This window comes from Melozone crissalis, unplaced genomic scaffold, assembly GCF_028551555.1.
Source record: "Melozone crissalis strain CALT ecotype California unplaced genomic scaffold, PUWL_Pcris_2 ptg000033l_1, whole genome shotgun sequence".
Lineage (NCBI taxonomy): Eukaryota > Metazoa > Chordata > Aves > Passeriformes > Passerellidae > Melozone > Melozone crissalis.
In genome coordinates, this window is record NW_026535811.1 from 2,319,211 (window position 1) to 2,337,365 (window position 18,155).

At 39.5% G+C, this 18,155-nt stretch overlaps 1 protein-coding gene across 1 annotated transcript; it reads right to left on the reverse strand.

Annotated features, from left to right (window-relative positions):
• Positions 1–1,019: 1,019 nt before the first annotated feature.
• Positions 1,020–15,169, reverse strand: LOC128940458 (solute carrier organic anion transporter family member 1C1-like). The gene is made up of 15 exons (XM_054281870.1): positions 15,098–15,169; positions 14,024–14,175; positions 12,632–12,773; positions 12,420–12,552; positions 11,013–11,128; positions 10,275–10,421; positions 10,061–10,159; positions 8,174–8,419; positions 7,147–7,311; positions 6,493–6,688; positions 5,460–5,622; positions 4,584–4,768; positions 3,513–3,577; positions 3,254–3,371; positions 1,020–1,380 (listed from the first exon to the last, which is right to left on the reverse strand). The coding sequence occupies exons 2-15, from the start codon at positions 14,150–14,152 to the stop codon at positions 1,167–1,169; spliced, it is 2,118 nt and encodes a 705-aa protein (XP_054137845.1). The 5' UTR covers positions 14,153–14,175; positions 15,098–15,169; the 3' UTR covers positions 1,020–1,166.
• Between the last annotated feature and the right edge of the window lie 2,986 nt (positions 15,170–18,155).

The window sequence follows — 18,155 nt, forward strand, 5'->3', positions numbered from 1 at the left end:
GCTGAGTGATTGCTGTCATGACAGACAACACATTTCAGAACAATTCAGCATTTTGCTCAACATATATAGATATATTTTTTAGATCTAATATGTCTATTAAACATATCCCACTGAGCCTTGAGCATCTATTTTAAAGTGTCAACCTTCCTGTTGTGAAATGGTTCTCAAGTGCTCTTCTTTTTATTTAAAGTCATAACAACTTGTCAAGCTCCGAGTGAGGCGAGCACAGTGAAGGCAAACCAACAAATACACAGAGGCAGCTTTGAGTACATGAGCTCAGGTGGATGAGCCGAGGGAATTTTAGAGGGTGTGTGGGAACACGGATAGGTGTTTTTCCTGGCTGGTGATGAATTTTTCCCGGGAAAACCAGAGCTGATGATAAAACATCGAGAACTGCGATGGCAATGGGGAGCAACGCTGGCGTTTGTGCGCCCTCTGCCGGACACTGCGGGCATCGCAACCCAGCCACGAGCATTGCTTGTGCTTCAGAATCTCTTAAAAAATAAATAAATTTTAAAAAAGAGTATTTTTGAATAAATTCCGTGACTCGAGGACTTTTAAAAAAACCCCATTGTCTTTATGAAAACGTCGGTGTATTTTTAAACAGGTGTAACATTTTCAGCTGAGGTAAGACCAAATGCTTCTTGGAAAAATACTGGTTTTTTGCCAATTTTGAAATAAAAAACAGGTGCAATAACACAATTCGGTGAAGTGTTCAGCTTAAATGCTTTGGCTTACCGTGAATTTTGGTTGAATTTGATGGAGTCAGAAAGCTTTTACGAGCCTTGAGCTCATCTCTCCTGTGTCAGTCCCCTGCATGGAGGGGTCAGGATCACTTTCTGTGAGCCATTGGCACATGGATGTTCTGGCAGTTCTTCGATCCCACAAAAAAACCCCAGACTGGCTCTGTCAGAACTGCCAAGGAGGTTTTACTTTGTCAGGCTGTGTAACTCATTCTGTTATTACTGGCAATCAGGTAGACATCAGGCACTTTCATTCTTGTTTGTTAGTGTTTATTGCTGTTGTTTGCAGTTTTGCTATTAGTTATGCTCTCTGTACATATTTATTAGTTATGCTCCCTGTACATATTTATTATTTAGTTACTCACAGCATTTTGAATGGTGTTTCTAAAAGAAGCTGACCTGATTCACATGTCAAATTTCTTTCTAAATAGAGGATTCATTCTCTGCATCAGGAGAACCTGGCAAACGTTCTTTGATCTTGCAATTATCTTCTTTATTCACAGCAGCATCTTCTTGTCCATTCTCTACAGGCCCAGAGTTCTTATTTTGAAAGTGTTTCTTTATCAATGCATAAAAAATTATTGCAACCAAAAAGGAAGGACCTCTTAAAAGTGCTCCTAAACCAAGGTAGACATACCTGCGGGATACAGCACAGAAAATTAGGTCAGGTGTTGAATTTTTGAAAAACACTTAAGAAAATCACTTTAATGGCTTTTAAATCTCTCTCAAAAAAAAAAAAAAAAAAAAAAAAAAAGCTTAGGGGAAGACATTAAAATTCATTGTTTGTGAATGGTACCAAAAACCGGACATTTTATGTGCAAAAACTTCTCCTTAAGAACTGGTAATATTCTTTTTGCTTATGAAGATAATTTCAAAGTGAAACTTCCATCTTCTTCCCTTTTTTTTTTCCAAGATTTTTTTATAATTTTAAAGCTTTAGACTCTTTAGGGCTAGAAATATATTAAGGTCACCACCAGAGTGGCCTATTGGAATTAAAAATAAAAAACACATCAGAAGTAGCCAAGGCTTGAGTGAAACAGAGAAAAATCTATGGAGCATTCCCCCAGGAGACTGATAGCGACTGGGTTTTCCCAATACCCACAGCTACTCAGTACAATATTCTCCATGGACTTTTTCCTCAAAAGTGGCCAATGCACAGAGTTAACTTTATTGCCAGTGTGAACAAACTACCTGCAAACCAGGTAAATTTGGGTAACTTTCCTCGTTAAAGTCCTAAGGTCTGAGGTATTTTTAATATAAGTATATTAAAAATAAAATGCTATACTAAAAGTATATATATAAAGTCTATAATAAGTATTATATATAAAAGTATATAATATAGTACTATATAAAAGTATATATATAAGTATTAGATGAATAGTTATTTTTAATATAATAAATATAATATTATTATATTTGTTTTATATAATTATTTTTATATATTTTATATAATTATATTTATTTTATATAATTATTTTATATTATTATATAATAAATAATATAATATATAAAAAATCTTCAATGAAAATTTTATATATGTATATATAAAATGAAATAATAAATAAATTTTTAAAATAAAATAAAATACACATTTTATAATTTTAATATATGTATATTAAAAATACACAATTCATTCCAGAAATCTCTGTCATGGATATGAAATTTCAACAGAAAAACTGACTAAAAATTGGGAGCTTAATATTTGATCTCGAGATTTTTCAATTTCAGGAATTCTGGACCAACTTTAAGCTGAGTCCAGAGTTAATATCTGACCATGATTTTGGATCACACCCTTCAGTGTAAGACAACAGAGCATGTCTTTCCATGTCACTGACATATTTTATAGAAATCCTTTTGCTAGGATTTTTCTCCTGAGAAGCCTTAGAAAAGAAATGTAAACAATATTTTCTTGTGGAATGTGGTCTGGAGATGAGTTACCAACAGGTGCATCTTTGATTGGTCTCAGGTGGATTGTTTTCACTTGATGACCAACCATGGTCCAGCTGTGTTGAGGCTCTGAGTCTGTCATGGGTTTTTTATTATCATTCTTTTCAAGCCTTCTGATGTCTCCTTTCTTCTATTCTTTAGTGTAGTTTTAGTATATAATTTTCTTTTAATATAATATCATAAAATAATAAATCAGCCTTCTGAAACATGGAGTCAAGATTCTCATCTCTTCTGTGCCTCCTTTTGTGTCCATTGCTGTTCATGCCTCTGCTTTGTCCTCCCTCTCTTTCTAGTATTTAGCACATCAGCAGCATTTCACCACATAAAGCAAATAAACAATGTTAGTCAGGATTTAATTTTCAGTAAATAAATTTCCACTTCTTAGTTCCCTCCAAAATTCTTCAGCTGTTATTTTGCTTTCTCATGGGCATGTGAGAGTTTAAGCCTGGATTCAGAATACCTCATATTGTCACAAATTCATCAGTAGTTTAATTTCAATGAGATTGTCATCAGACACCGCCACATTTCCACAGGGAGGTGTTTTTTGCCCTAATTTTCTTTACCTGTTTGCATTGGAATCGTAGAGCCTGCAGGCCCCTCTCTTCCCACAGCTGGTGCTGCCCCACTTCAGGCAGGTCCTGTCGATGGCTGCTCCAAAATAAACTGGTGCTGGGATCCCAGCTGCAAGGAGACAGCAGAAAATGGGACAGGGCTTCACAGGAAAGGACATGCTCTTAGAAATCAGATTTATATTTCCTTAGAGTGGTTACAGGCTCCCAGAGCAGCACAAGGGGGGCTGGACCCTGCAATGGTTTCTCTTACCCAGCATCCTCATAGTCAGTGTGAAGAGACCAACTGCAAGAGCTTTGAGCTCTGGCTGGACACATCTGCAAAAAAGAGGGATAGTAAGAAGTACTGGCTTATATAGTGCTTAGACATGCCTATTAAATGCTGTTAAATAACCTGAACTGAATATCCTTGTTGATGGAAGAAGCACTTTGGAGGTTTTGGAAAAAGAGTGCTTCCTTCATCTGCTGAAGTGTGTTCAGTGTTTCAGTATGAAAAACGTGAATTAATCCACTGATGTTCATCAAATAGCTCCTGGCATGTCCATTCCCTATGCATGATTAAGGAATTGAAATTTTAAAGCCATAATCAGAGCCTATCCTGACCTTTTGGAAATGAGCTCTCCAACTGCTTTCACTCTTGGGCATACATTTCCCTCACTTGATGGAATATTTCATGGGAAATATCTTACTGCTCTAAGACAAAAGAGTTGCAGGTAGCAGGGTCAGTGCAGCATCTTTCTGTGCTTGAACAAAATTCCTCTGTGCAAGGACACATTTTGGGCTGCACAAAGCCTCCTGGCTCATTTGTTTCATGGGGAATTGCACTGCAGGCATCAGAAATGGGCACTGGTCTTGAATTCATCCTATCTCCAGCCTCTGTCCTCTCCTTGCACATCCAGAAATCCTGGCAACTGCATGGCACTTTCAAAATCCAAGCAGAAAAAATGACATGTTCTGGAAAACCTGATTACAGAACCAGAGAATCACAAAATGGTTTGGTTTGGAAGGGATATTAAAGAATTGCCTTGTTCCAAAACCATGGGCAGGGACAACTTTCCCTGTCCCAGGTTCGTCCTAGCCCCATCCAGCCTGGCCTTGGACATTTCCAGGGATCCAGGGGCAGCCACAGCATCTCTGGGCCAGGGCGTCAGCACCCTCAAAGGGAGGACTTTCCTCTAACCCAAACTTCTCCTTTTTCAGTCTGAACCCATTACTCCTTGTCCTACCACTGCAGCTCCTGATCAGCAAGAAACTCCTTTTTTCCCTAAGATAAGGAACCAAACATGACTTTGAAAGCCTTTGGTCAACAGCCAGGTGTACTCACCTGAATGTCAGTATAAATGAAGGAGTGGCTCCCAGGGCATAGAAAAATCCACCTATGACTTGTATTACTGTGTAATAAATGAAATTCCTCGAGCAATCATCACTTTTTGGACATTGCCCCAAGGTGGCAGAATTGTTTCCTGTCCATGAACTGCTGATCTCAAGACATCTGCAGTTATGGAAGACCTGGAAGACACAAAACAGGTTTGGTAGGACACTGCTCATGAAATGGGGATTCTGCTGAAGAGAAAACACAGTAAAGAGATGGCTCCAGACCATTTATATTCTGGAGTGATCAGGAAACATTCAAATGGCACAGCCCAATGAAAGTTTACATCCATGGACTGGAGCTTTGTCTCTGGAACTCTTGGCATTTTCTCCATGCCAAGCAAAATTCAGTCACCCAGAAAAACAAGCAGTTTCTGACATCCCAAAATCTCACATGGAGGAAACAAGCTGCCTTGCCTTAACCCATTTTTCACACTTTAATCATCAGTAGCAGGGAAGATACTACTCTTAGTGTACTTCCATTGTTAGGTAAAGCCTTGGGACAGCCAAAATGACATTTGTGAAAGGCAAAGCCTGTGGAAAACCTTCAGGCAACATGAAACCAATTTGATTTGTGTGTTTCCTCCTCTTGTGCTCAACCTACAGAAGATGAAAGTCAATATGTAGAACAAGGAGCTAGGGCCTTTTGCTTAAAGTGCAATAACTCAGAGAAATCTCGCTTTTCTGTGCTGTTTGCACAGCCAGAAATCAAAACTCCCTTACTGACCTGTCCCCAGTAACTTTGGCTTTCCTGAAATGCTTTATCCTACTAAATCCCTGATGTCTCATGGAAAATAGGCTGGTAGGGAACCAAAGCAGGGTCTCTTACTGCGTTCTTTCCATGTCCCACAGAGGAGTCACAGCCAGCCAGACATGCAGAGACGTAGGTGATGCCATTGGCTCCACACACAGGATCCCACACGTTGGAGGAACACTTGCAGTGAGAGTTGCATTCCGAAAACAGGGAATTGTTGTGGTACGGAATGGGGTTGCTTGGATATTAAGTTCAGACAAGTGTAAGACATTTTTAATTCAGTGCTGGAGTCAGTGAAGAGCCTTCTGTGTGACAGTGCTGCTGTTCTGAACCCCACCTCACGTGCCCAGGCCATGTTTTGACAGCTCAGTTTCTACATCTCTACTGGTCTGTTTGAGATTCCATCCTACTTGCACTGATATTAAAGCCATCGATAGATTATAGAGAAATCTAAAACAAATTAAACATTGCTACTGATTTTACAGATGTAGACAGAAAAGAGAGAGGAGGGAGAGGTAATTTGGGCTCACCTCTAACTGAATTTAGAGCTGGCAAGAATTATCACAGTCTTATCAATATATCAGTTGGTAAAAACGCACCAGTGGCAGAAACCAAATCTCCTGGTCTCTGTAGTTAAAAAATACTCCTTTGTTAAAGCCTAGCCTAACTTTTCACTGAGGATATGAAGAATGCAGTATTTTCTTTTGCTTTCAGACATCCCTTGTGTATTGAACAACAAGATGTCTTCACTCATCTTCTCCTTCCTAGGAAAATGAAACTGATGTGCTTGCCATTTTTTCATCCCAGTGCTCCCTAAGCATACTCCTTGGTCCACCATTTACATTCCTACTGAAAACCTTGCACAGCAATACTCCCACCCACCCCCAGCAAAACAACCTGCATTGCTATTGAAGCAATTCCTAATTAATCTTTAACCAGCCTTGGGCTTTGTCAGGCTGACCAACAAAACTACCCCAGTGACATGTGGCAGTGCTCACTTTCTCTCAAGCATTGCAAAAGCATGTTTCTCCTTTAGCCTTGATGCCACAGTACATTTTTTTGAGAACTATGGAGAAAAACACAATCTTTTTTTCTGTTTGATACTCACCCTTCATAGGACACTGTCATTCCTGCCACCATGAGGTTATCACAGCCAACAAAAAAGTGTAACAAGCCCATGACATAGGACAAAAATGACATGGTAATTGAAAACTTTGTCGCTGCAATGATGCCCATTTTATACTTTTTCATTATAAGCCCTCCTAGGAAAATCCCAAGACTTACAGGAGGTAAGCTTGTAACTCCTGAAAGAGATTATAGAAGGGGAATGTTAGAATTCAAGAATCATTATAGTCTTAAGAGCCAGTCTGTCCTTAGTTTTTTGTTCCTGTCAGCTTTATGGTCTGTTATGACTTTAGGAAGGTTTGTGTTCACTCCAGCCCCTGGGAGTTGCTGCTTGTGAAGCGCCTACCCCTCCAAACCCACTCCCATTGCAAGGATGATTCAGCAACTAAAACTTACATACCACATTCATTGCATATTTGGGGTGCCCTAGCTATAAATACAATGGAAATTTAATGTAATGTGATATAACTTTAAAATTTCTTATGGTCCCACAGGCACAAAACCTTTATTTTTAATAATTCAGGTTCAGGTCAGACCACCATCTACCTCCGCCTGCTCTGCATGGAATTGAGCCCCAGATAAAGCCCACCAGAACCTATCCCCATGCCCTGTTGGCAGCACAAGCAGCTCTTCTCACCTATTAGGAAGTTGGATTTGGATGTAGATTGTCCATACTGCTGTTCCATGTACTTTGGTTTGTAAGTCACGAAACCAATAAAACTACTGAACTGTAACAGTGAGCAACACAAAAATGTAAAGTACATTCGATTACCCAATACCTTTTTCAGGGAGTTACAGAAATCTGAAAGAAAGGGACATATGAGTTGTCACTGAAAGATGCATGGCATAATTACTGGTGAGTAACCTGCAAAACTTAGGGCAAGGTCCTGCTCTCAGCTGTCCAAGGGCAAGCTGTACTGATCTTCATTTGCATGAGGGTATCTGAAAGCAAAATCAGGTTCTTGAAAAACACCAGAGGCTGAGATACAGGAAGAGAATCCTAAAAGGAGACAGAAGTATGCGTTAAGGTCTGGCTGCTCTGTTATGATATGCACATGAAGACTAAGGGGCTCCACACAGCACAGACTTGGTTCAGATTGCATGAATATTATCACAGATTCAAGGCTAAGTGATAGCTGCCTCACTGGGGTTACCTCAGTGTCTTCCTCTGGGATCTGAACTAAAAATTTGACAAATTAAGCAAAGCCACTTCTTTCCATCACCTTTCCACCACTTTTTTTGGCCTAAGGACTGCACAACCAGAACTATTCAAGACTGAAGTATTTTCATCAGGCACCAACGTACTTCAGAGTCTCCATGAACTCTCTCAAATAAATAATTTGTCTTTCCATCTGGCAAAAGGAGCCTTTGAATAGTTTCTTTATGTTCAGATACAGGAACACTTTTCCACTGTTCAAATTTCTTCCAGTGCAAAATTTTAGAGGTAGGTGCCACTCAGGTGATAATTTATTTCAGGTGATGAATGCAGAACCTCAGAGTCCTGAACACTTCTAATAATTTTTGGTGGACCTTTCCTTTCCTGGGGATAGCTGCCTGGTTTAGATGGAAGTGCAGGGAGGCAAAATATTTTGCAGAACTGTTACATTTCCTATGTGTGCTGTGCCTATTGCTTTGCACATTTATAACATACAAGAAGCACTTGCCTTTCAGCATCACTGACAACTTCCTTGGCTTGTTTTTTTCAGGAGAAAGTTTATTCCCCATGGCACCCATGTTTTCCAAGAGCCCATGTGAAGCTTTGTCTTTCTTGGCTCCCTCTGGCTTTTTCAGGCTCTTTGGCAGGAAGCAAAATGGAATAGCAGATAGGAAACTGAGTACTCCACCTATCAAAAAGCCAAGCCACCATGCACCCACCCAGCGGGAATCCTGTGGGGTGATGGTGATGCTCCCTGGAAAGGAGGGAAACAGGCACAAGTTACCCCAGTGGAGAACCTGAACCTTCCCAGCCTTTTTCTGCTACATTTTATAGCGCCTGACTTCCAGCAATAAGCATCTAGTGAGGGGCCATCCATGCAGTGGAGGCATCAGGAATCATACCCTGGATGATGTTATAGAATCGTGGATCGGTTTGGATTGGAAGGTGTCCTGTGGGCAGGGACACCTCAGGGGTGACCAGGACGGTCTGAGGCCCTCCAGCCTGGCCTTGGACACTTCCATGGATGGGGCATCCACAGCTTCTCTGGACAACTGGCTCCCGTGCCCTACCATCCTTGCAGGGAAGAATTTCTTCCTAACATCTAATCCAACCTTACTCTCTTTTGCTTTGAAGTCATTACTGTTTGTCCAGTGTTATTTTATCTGCCATTCTACACCTTTCACTGGCTGATGTTTTGTGGCAGACACAGCAGCACCAAGGTCCTTCCCCAGCACATGGGAAACCACACAGGACTCAAGTGTGGTGTGCTTTTTGGCTCCTGAGACCTTGCTCTGCTTTCCTAAATTGTGTAGGTTGCTATTAAGCAGTTGGACATTCTCTGTAGTGTCAGTGAAATTACCTATGGCTTTAAATACACTGCAAGGGAGGTGAGAGTAGCTAGTTCTACTTTTATGGGTTTTAATTCTGGCATGTTTAGTGGGCAACTAAGATTTTAAGACTTGGTATGACCAGAATTGGCTCACTGTCTTTACTCCTAAATAAAATCAAACATTGGCTTAACAAAGGGCAAACACAAAATAGTTCACCTATCTAGCTACAGGATTCTGAAGATCTGAAAACTTCTCTGTCCTGCTAGAACAACAAGGAACAGCCACCACTTACAGGCATTGCTGTGACCCCTCTGGCATTGTGCAGATGTGAGCACATACATGTGTTTTCATTTCATCTGAATAAGCAAGGGCTGAGAAAATGTGTATTTTGTGCTGCAAAACGATGTGAAATGTAAATAATGTAAATTACTCAGTGGAAAGGGTGGGTCATTCCCCCAAACTGTAAACCTGCTGTACTAGCAGAATATTTTTTGTTAAAATTCCAGTTTAGAGAAAAATCTTGGTTCTGTGAGAGTCCTTGGTACTAATTCTTCGGCTTAAGTGTGTATTACGACCCTTTAATATTAAAGCACAGTTCTAAAATATGATCCCACTCTAACTCTGCTTTTACTCTAAAAGCTTTCAGTAATTCAGTAAATAAAAATTAATAAATTATTTCAATAATAATTTATTATTATAATTGAAATAATTTGCTTATAATAAATTATAATATATAATATTATATACATTATATATAAAATATAACATATATTATATATACTATATATGTTATGGTATACATTATATATAATATAAATTATATATTATATATAAAATAAATAATATATATTATGTATGTTATATATCTAATCTATAAATGTATAATTCAATAAAAATAATAAAATTTCAATCAATTCTACAATAAAAACAATTAAATAAATATAATTCAAACATAACATATATAATATAATATAATTAATATAATGCATACGTATGAAACCATTTATAGGCAATTGTTGTGAACAAGCATTAGCTCACTTTCACTTTTCCTCTGTTTCGCTTACCTGGATCCACAAATCCAATATCCACGTACAGCTTTGCACACAGAGATCCCAGCAGGAAGCCAAACATGGGGCCCAACATGGCTATGGTGTGCAAACAGCCTGAAAATACAATGAGGCAGGTGCTAGTACCCTCTGATGGCTGAATGCTGTCTTCTGCAGAGGGTGCTCCACCTCTCACACTGGGAATCTCTGAGTTTATTCATGTTGAGATTACCTACATACATAGGAACATTCTCTTCTTTAGCAAAATCATCGAGGTAAGAGATGCCCAGGGGTGTTATTGGTGTCTCACCAATCCCACGTAACATGTTTCCCAGTAAAATATATATCCACATGTATGATGATGGCTCCTTCTCACAGCCTGCAGAGGATATAATATTATAAAAGAACAAATACAATAGATCTTTTTTTAAAATAAAATATCTGAATGGGAAACGGAGGAAAAACCCAGGAAATGTAGCACATGAAATGATTATAGATTAGAAATCAAGGTTATTGAGAACATTTCCTTATAGAAGTTAAATGAAAGGCTGTCAATCCCATTATAAATTTTCTTGATCTTTTAATAACACATTCTGCCACCCCCATTGCATTTCATTTCTAAAAGCACAGGTCAGTATTACCCATCAGAAAAAATGCTCATTTAAAAAAAAAACTTATTGATATTTTCATAAATATATTACCTGGCATATATCATGTATCTTTAATATGACAAGTTTGAGATGGGTCCTGGTGCAGAGCTTGGCTCATTCTCTACCTGTGTCCCATACAAGCAACACATAAAACAGTTGTGTTCCATATTGTAAGGAGGATTATAGCAATATCCATTTATTTCTGTTAAACTGCATGCAGTTTCTTGTCCTGTCCCCATCTCCAGGTCCAGGTAACTGAGTCCTTGCAATCAAGGACAAAACAAGCTCCTGTATTTATACTTTCATTTACAGTTCTATACCTGCTTGTGAGACTTCTAGGACAGTGTCATTCACATCCTGATGCAGGGAGCAGGGATTTATGCTGGAATTTAAGCTGGCTGAAGCATCTGTGTGCGATGTTGTCTCATACTTGTAGCTGCAAACACACAACAGGAGGTTTAGGAGCAGTGCTCACTAGGGAAATACCAGTGTGGTGGGGCTGGAACCACCTTGGTTGCTGTTTCCCTAAAGAGAAAGGTATCTTTGGTTAAATATAAATTCAAAGGAGCAAATAAGATGATTAAAGAACATTTTAAAAAACCAAAATACTGAAATTAAGAAAAAATAAAATTTAGAATTCTCTGTCTGGAAGGCATAATGTTTTAAGCTGGAAAATTCAATAGGGCTTGTGAAAGTATTTCGGATAGGATTGAATTTTTGGCATCTAAATTGAGAGTCAGGTCTAAGTGAGCTCTGTGTGTTGGCCCCACAGCCAAGGAGAAAAAGATGAATGTCTTGAGTTTGAGCAAAGGTCCCCTTTCCATCTTTGATATGTGTTTGGACTGTTCAGCTGCTCCAGCATGATCCCTCTCCCAGAAGCAAGTGCTGCTGAGGGGCAAAGTACAATTAGCTTTAGCAGAACAACATGGCAAAGCACACATTCTGCTTCAAAGAATTGCCCTGGCTCTGTCAGACCAGGCAGGCTTATTTTTCAGGTTGGAACAAAGAGCACTCATCAGTGCAGAGCAGCTCCCCTACAAAAACTCAGGCTCAGGTTCATGAGTTGCCCAGTGTAGAGGAGGATGATCCATGGCCTGTCTTAAAGAGTGAAAAACTGATAATGAGTCTGGTTTTGGTGCGAGATCCACTAACAAGAAAGAAAGCTTTCTTTTTGCAGTAGTATACCTAAAATTATTCTAATATATTTAAGGAATCAACAGAAATATGTCTTACTCTATTTGTCATCCCTGTGCTCAAGCTGCGGCTAGAAACATTATCACATATAAGCATAATGCAGTAATTCCCTGAGCCTGGAGAAGGTGAGTAAAAATTGACCAGACACAGAAAGTCAGTTTAACCAGGCATGTGCATTTGGAACAGGAAAATCCTGGTATGAGTTCCACCAGCACTCATCCATCTGCAGGCTCCAGCACCATTGCATTCTTTAGCTCCTTTCTGAACAAGTCTGAGTGGAAACTAAAGCACTGTGATGTTCTCATTTTTTTGAGGAGTTGAACTTCCACTTGAGAAGAGCTGTATTTTTTAAATGAACATTCCCCATCACAGCAGTGATGTGTGTGTCACCTGGGGTTCATTGCACTTGGAAATGAGGTTCCACAGGCCTTCGGAAATCTAAGGCTAAATATACAACAAGCTCCACTTAAAAACCAGACAGCACAATGCAACTGCAGTGTGAGTCGCCCAAATTAACCACAAGCAGTACTTACTATCCCATGAAGAAATGAGGCATGGCTGACAAAAAGCATCCCAAAGCCATAGTAAAGGATCCCACAGCTATTATTTTTGGCCTGTGCAGCTTAGCTCCAAAATAGCTTACAAATGCAATCACCAGCAGGTTGCCTGCAAGGTAAAGAACCAGAATGAGTGCCAGGTGCTGTCTGTGAGCAGCTGTGTGTGTGTGTCAGGGAACATCCATTACCCATCTCAAAGCTCCCGTCGACGAACCCTGCGACAGAGGACGTCAGGCCAAACCTCCTCTCAATCTGGGTGATGGAGCTCTTCATTATTGTCCCACACAGGGCTTTACTGAAGTAGCTGAAGGACAGAGCAGCCAGAAACACCTGGGAAAAGATTCAGACAGGAAATGGGGAGGGAGAGGTAGAGAAACTGGTCACAGAGGGATCAAACGTGTTTAAAATGGTGCGGAGCCGCCATCATCATGACACATTTGTTACTCAAATTGGAGTGACAAAGTTAATCTGAACCCAAGTTACCTCTTTCTTGGGTCACATGTCCCTTATTTTAGGCCAATTCATAACTGCTTCTAATTCAATCACATGGCACCATTTTGATGCTTTAAGCAAGTTTTTATGATACATCAGTATGAGGAATGTGGTACTAACTGACCAAGTTCATCTCTGTGGCATATGATATATTCTGAAATGTTGCTTGTATACAACATATCTCACAAGGAAAAGCTTAATACTCTTTTGTAGTTTGACTGTTGCTTCCACCAACACACCTGGTGGCTTTTGCAAATAAAGATAGATTTAGAAAAATATTTAAGTTTGTTTAAATATTATCCAGTGATTTCCACATAGTCTAAAAACCAAATAGATTTCTTGCTCACTGGGCAAGAGTTCTAATACAACAGAAACCTGGGTAAATAAACAAAGTAAATATAGGTTTAGACATTGCAATGCTATCTACTATAAGAAATGAAGCCAATCTGGGAATCAAAAGCTTGAAAATTGGTATATTTACTCTCTTTTTGTCAGGAAGGAAGAGAAAAATCTTCCAAGCGTGGGGTTTGTCCGCATATGATCTATATTTCCTGAGCTTGACAGGCAAAATTTCTGAGAATCACCCTTTGTGCCTTATGCCAGAAGTACTCGCAGAGGGTTTGGCTGAAATCTCAAAGTGCTGATAAGCATGAAAACACCAACAAAAATCACTGGGGTCATTTGGGGTTTAAAATGCAATCCTCAGGTGAGCCACAAAGCATTTGATGAAATTTGGTTCACCTCACCTTGTTCTGACCCTATGAGACAACAACCTCCAGACAATGCATTGCAGGCACCCAATTGAGGCTGGTTCAAGCTTTCCACTTGAAGCTGCTGCCTCTTTTTAATGACCAACAAGGGGATTGACCTACAAGTAACTTGTGAATAAATATGGTAGATTGTGAATTTTTATTTTCTTTGGGGAAAATATAATATCTGACTGTCCCCTGGACCTGTAGTACATATCCAGTTACTCCAAGGATAGGGATAGGGATGAAGGAATTTGGCATGTCACAAATGTCACATCTGAACAACATTTTTTAACAAAAACAATGGTAATTCATGGTGGTATTGCTAAGGCTCCAAACCTTCAATCCAGTGCGAGAGGAAGTCTTTTTGACTGGTGGGGTTTTGTTTCCTTCATCATCCAAAAGCTGGTCAGGCTCTGCCTGCTGGTTTGAGTCACTGGTGTTGCTGGGTTTGGTTTCCACAGTCATGGCTGATTTCTTTACTGAGTGATCTGAGCTCAAGAGAAAATAGCAATAAACACCAAAGCACATTTGCCAACATAGAGTTGCTCAAGGACCTCTCTGATGAATCTGGTGAAACTAATTACAGGAAAGTGCTGAGATGTTGAAACTGAACCTTTCTACTTAAAACAATGTGGGTCAAGGACTTGCATGTTTCAAAGTGTATATTTGTTTAAATTCTGAAACATCTAGTTTTGACATCTTTTGTTTTTTTAAAAGAAATGAACACCCATCTTTCTACCTTGTCCTGTTCTTTAATGCTAAAAAGGCTGTTTGGACAGAGGAGTAAGAGACAAATCTCTGTTCAAAAATAAACTACAAGGGTTAACAAAGCAGTAGTGCTGAAGCACAGGGAGTCCCAGGAAGCTCTAAATTTGCAGGCCATGTGGCTTACAACTCACGCTTAGATTTGGTAAAATCTGTAGTAACACTGTGCCATTCAATTTATTCCTTTACACTGGCTTGTTGGAAACAATTCTTAGTGACAAAAGAGTTTATTATTTCACCTAGCTGACCTTCTGTAAGGACATCACTTATTTTTTTTTCTTGCAATAACATGCAGGGTATCCCTGATCTCTTTCTGTTTGCAGAGTGCTGTCTATATGACCAAATGCTTGAAATGATCAGCAGAACTGCTCCAGTTCCCCCAGGAGCTTCCTGTAGCCATAGACAATGATATATCCTTTGACACATCATAATGTTTTAGTGCTGAAAGCCTTGTTTGGTTATTAAGTTGTATTTTGGTTTATTGCAATGGATAGTTCCATACTTAATCTTTTTTTTTTTCCCCTCAGCTTTTTAAAACTCGGTATCTGAGAGATGAACAACTACAAAAGGAAACTTGAGAGAAAAGCTGTAAAGGAAGCCTATATATCTGTTTGCAAAGTTTATTGAAAGAATGAAAACACTTGCCTGTTTGTGCAACTCCCACTACAATCAGAACAGATTTCTCAAGGACGATCCAGAAGCCACCGCAGAGCCCCTCAGAAAAAAATGGGTCACTCGAAACAAGCCATGTTCAGACCTGCAGATAAGAGTATTGCAATTAATGCCCTCAAATCAGAACCCAGAAATCACAGCTCGCATGATCTGATTTGTTTCACCTTTCACAATACTCTCCTCATTTGAGAAAACAGCGAAAAAGAGAGAGAGGGGAAACAAATCACACAAAGAGAGGTTTTATATGCTTGAATGCAGCTGAAAAAAGTTGGATGAACTTTTCCAATGCTGGAAAACGTCCATCTGCTTTCCCACTGCTAATATCTACTTCCCAAACTCTTTTGTGGCTGTGCTATGAGGCTGGGTCAGCGCATGTAGCAGGACAAAAAAATTGGCTTCTCCTTCCTCTTGGCTACTCAGACAGAGAGGAACAAGAAGTAGAGAAAGGATTTCTCCAAGACTGCACTGCTATGAACAAAAATGTTACGAAATAAAATTCCTGCTGCTTAGGAAAAGCTTGTACACAAACAGTTCTGAGCAGCTGCTCCTCTGAAATTCACCTGTCTTTGTGTAGCCTGAAGATACAAACTTCTCCTTGAAATTATGATACATTGATGACCGCAATAATATGCTGGGGAGAAAATCATTGCAGGATTTATTTTGAGAGTTTAAAGGTAGAACATAACTTAGAATCTGGTGACAGTATGTCCTCTCACCCTCAGATGACCCTGACCTACACAGATATCAGCTGAAGATGGAGGCGTTGAAGGCTGGGGAAATTCCAGGCCACAAGAACATTAGGGAAAAAAAAAGATAAAAGGTCAATTGACAATTGATGACAGCATACAGTAGCTACTGAGCCTGATAATTTTAAGTATTGATAAAGTTGTTATTTTAGATTTTTTTCATTAGCATTTTTTCCCATGTTTAATAAATCAAAGGTCTGGTTAAAAATATGAAGTATGAAAGCAAAAGTAGGAAGCTTTCTGCACCAAACATGCCCTTTCACTAATATGAGTTCTCTAAAACTACCATTCTTGGCCTGCACAGGCTACTCTTTTGTAATGGTGATATGAGAGAGTTGCATTTGCAGAAAGACAGGATTAGGCAGGTAAATAATTGGTATTGTTTAGGTAGTCAATCAGCCTAAACATTATTTAACCCATCTTTCTCCCTAGGGAGAGAAACCAAACCTCTTCCCAAAAACCAAGGGAAAAAAATAAAAATCCACTAAAAAGTTCCAAGCAGTACAAACAGATGAAATTTAACACTCAGTTCACTTTTTGGAACATCTGACAAATTCACTTGATTTTATGCTCAGTACAGCCTCTTCTGAGAACCACTTTGGGTGGGAGGAAAGCAAGGGTCCCATCTAACAACCAGTGTGCATTGTTTGTGCTGCTGGGAGCTGGCAGCTTCCAGGACACCATGGGAAATCATGCAGCAACTGCAGCTCAGTTGCAGAGGGAATGCAGCCAGCCCTGCAAAGGACAGATCTCTTCAATTCTCCAGGGGACATGATCTGATAGGAGCCACAGCCTAACTCTAGTAGTTCTGTTCCTTATTTGATTTAAAACAAAAGAAAATCAGCTTTGTTTTATACCCCCTAATTGCAATAAAATTGTAATGAATAAGAACATCAACTAAAAAAAACCTCCACATGAATAACAGGTAATAAGTTTACAAAGGTCAAGACAATGGTTTGCTGCAGGTTTTGTAGAGTCTTACAAAAGAGAAATATAGTGATATTTGAGGACTTTTGAGAAGGCATCCAAGGCACTCTGTCTTTGGGCTTATTGTCACCACAGTTCACTCTCAGGGACTGTGACATCACCCATTACAAGTGCAAATCACAAATCAAGAGCCACATTTCCTCCAGTAATTTATGGAATTGCAATGATTTACACTAACTGCAGTGCTAATCCAACTGTCTGATCTTTAAATACACCCATAGCAAGACGTTTGAAGTTCAGCTAACATGAAAAATGAGTATCAGACTGGTATGAGTGCAGACCCCAATGCTCATTGCTCAAGACACACCATGCTGACAGCTCAGACACACACACAGTGCAGGATGCCACCACTAAAGCACTGACACCTCCACCAGGACTGGTTCTGCTGCTGCCAATTACAGCAAATGCTACTGGAAGCCACACAGGTCCTGTTTGATAGCTGCAAACACTAACAACAACACTTTAAAGACAGACAGAAAGAGTATCGAAGAGGTTCCTGAACAGAAATAATATTGAAGAGGTTCCTACCTAGGTTCTGCATCCACAACAACAGCAGTTATGCTACCACACAAATGCTCAAAAGTCTGAGAATTCTCTCCTTAAGCAAAGCTCTGCTGGTACATGGCAGAAGAATCATTAACTTCCAACTCAAACCAATGTTTTAATCTTGTCTCCTCCCAGTTCTGCCCTCTGTTAAAGGTCCCAAAATCCATGTTTGTCCACAGAGGTCAAAAGTTAATTAGGATGAAGACGTGCAAGGGTGTTCCATTTGTAAACTCTTGTGAAGCATCTTTTATTTTTTTCTTCCCTGAAATTGTCTATATTATAATGGTTCACACCTTCCTGGTGTTTAAAAATATGGTGTCCCAACTTTAGAAATACTCCTGCTTCTAATGCATTTTGCTACGAAGATTTATTTTCACTGTCTATGGCTAAAATCCATTCAGTTCAGATCTGCTAGAGCCAACCAAGAACTTGCAGGAAGAGAAAATGTAATGCTTTGGATATATGGAAGAAAGAGGGTGTTCAATAATCACTCATGCTTAGAAGACTGTTCATATTTATTGTTTATTGCTATTAGCAGCAAAGGCAGGTGAAATATGAACGTTTATTAGGGCTGTGTGTACTTTGGAGCAGCCCTTTATCACTAACAGCTCTAGTTCAAGGAAACCCAGACAGGTTTATTTGGTTGTGTCCCTGCTGTGCCTTCTGCCTTATTCCTGAGAGTAATTGTACTTAAAAGGTAAGTTACTCTTGAGGCAGGTGTCTGCCTGGATGTTACACCAAAATATTCAATT

Excerpts from the sequence above, each read along its gene's own strand:
- LOC128940458 (XM_054281870.1), bottom strand. The coding sequence starts at position 14,152 with ATGACTGTGGAAACCAAACCCAGCAACACCAGTGACTCAAACCAGCAG. Across the intron at positions 11,129-12,419 it reads CCTCATTTCTTCATGGGATA|CTACAAGTATGAGACAACAT; the intron begins GTAAGTACTGCT and ends GTGTGTTTGCAG. Across the intron at positions 5,623-6,492 it reads ATGACAGTGTCCTATGAAGG|CAACCCCATTCCGTACCACA; the intron begins GTGAGTATCAAA and ends TTAATATCCAAG.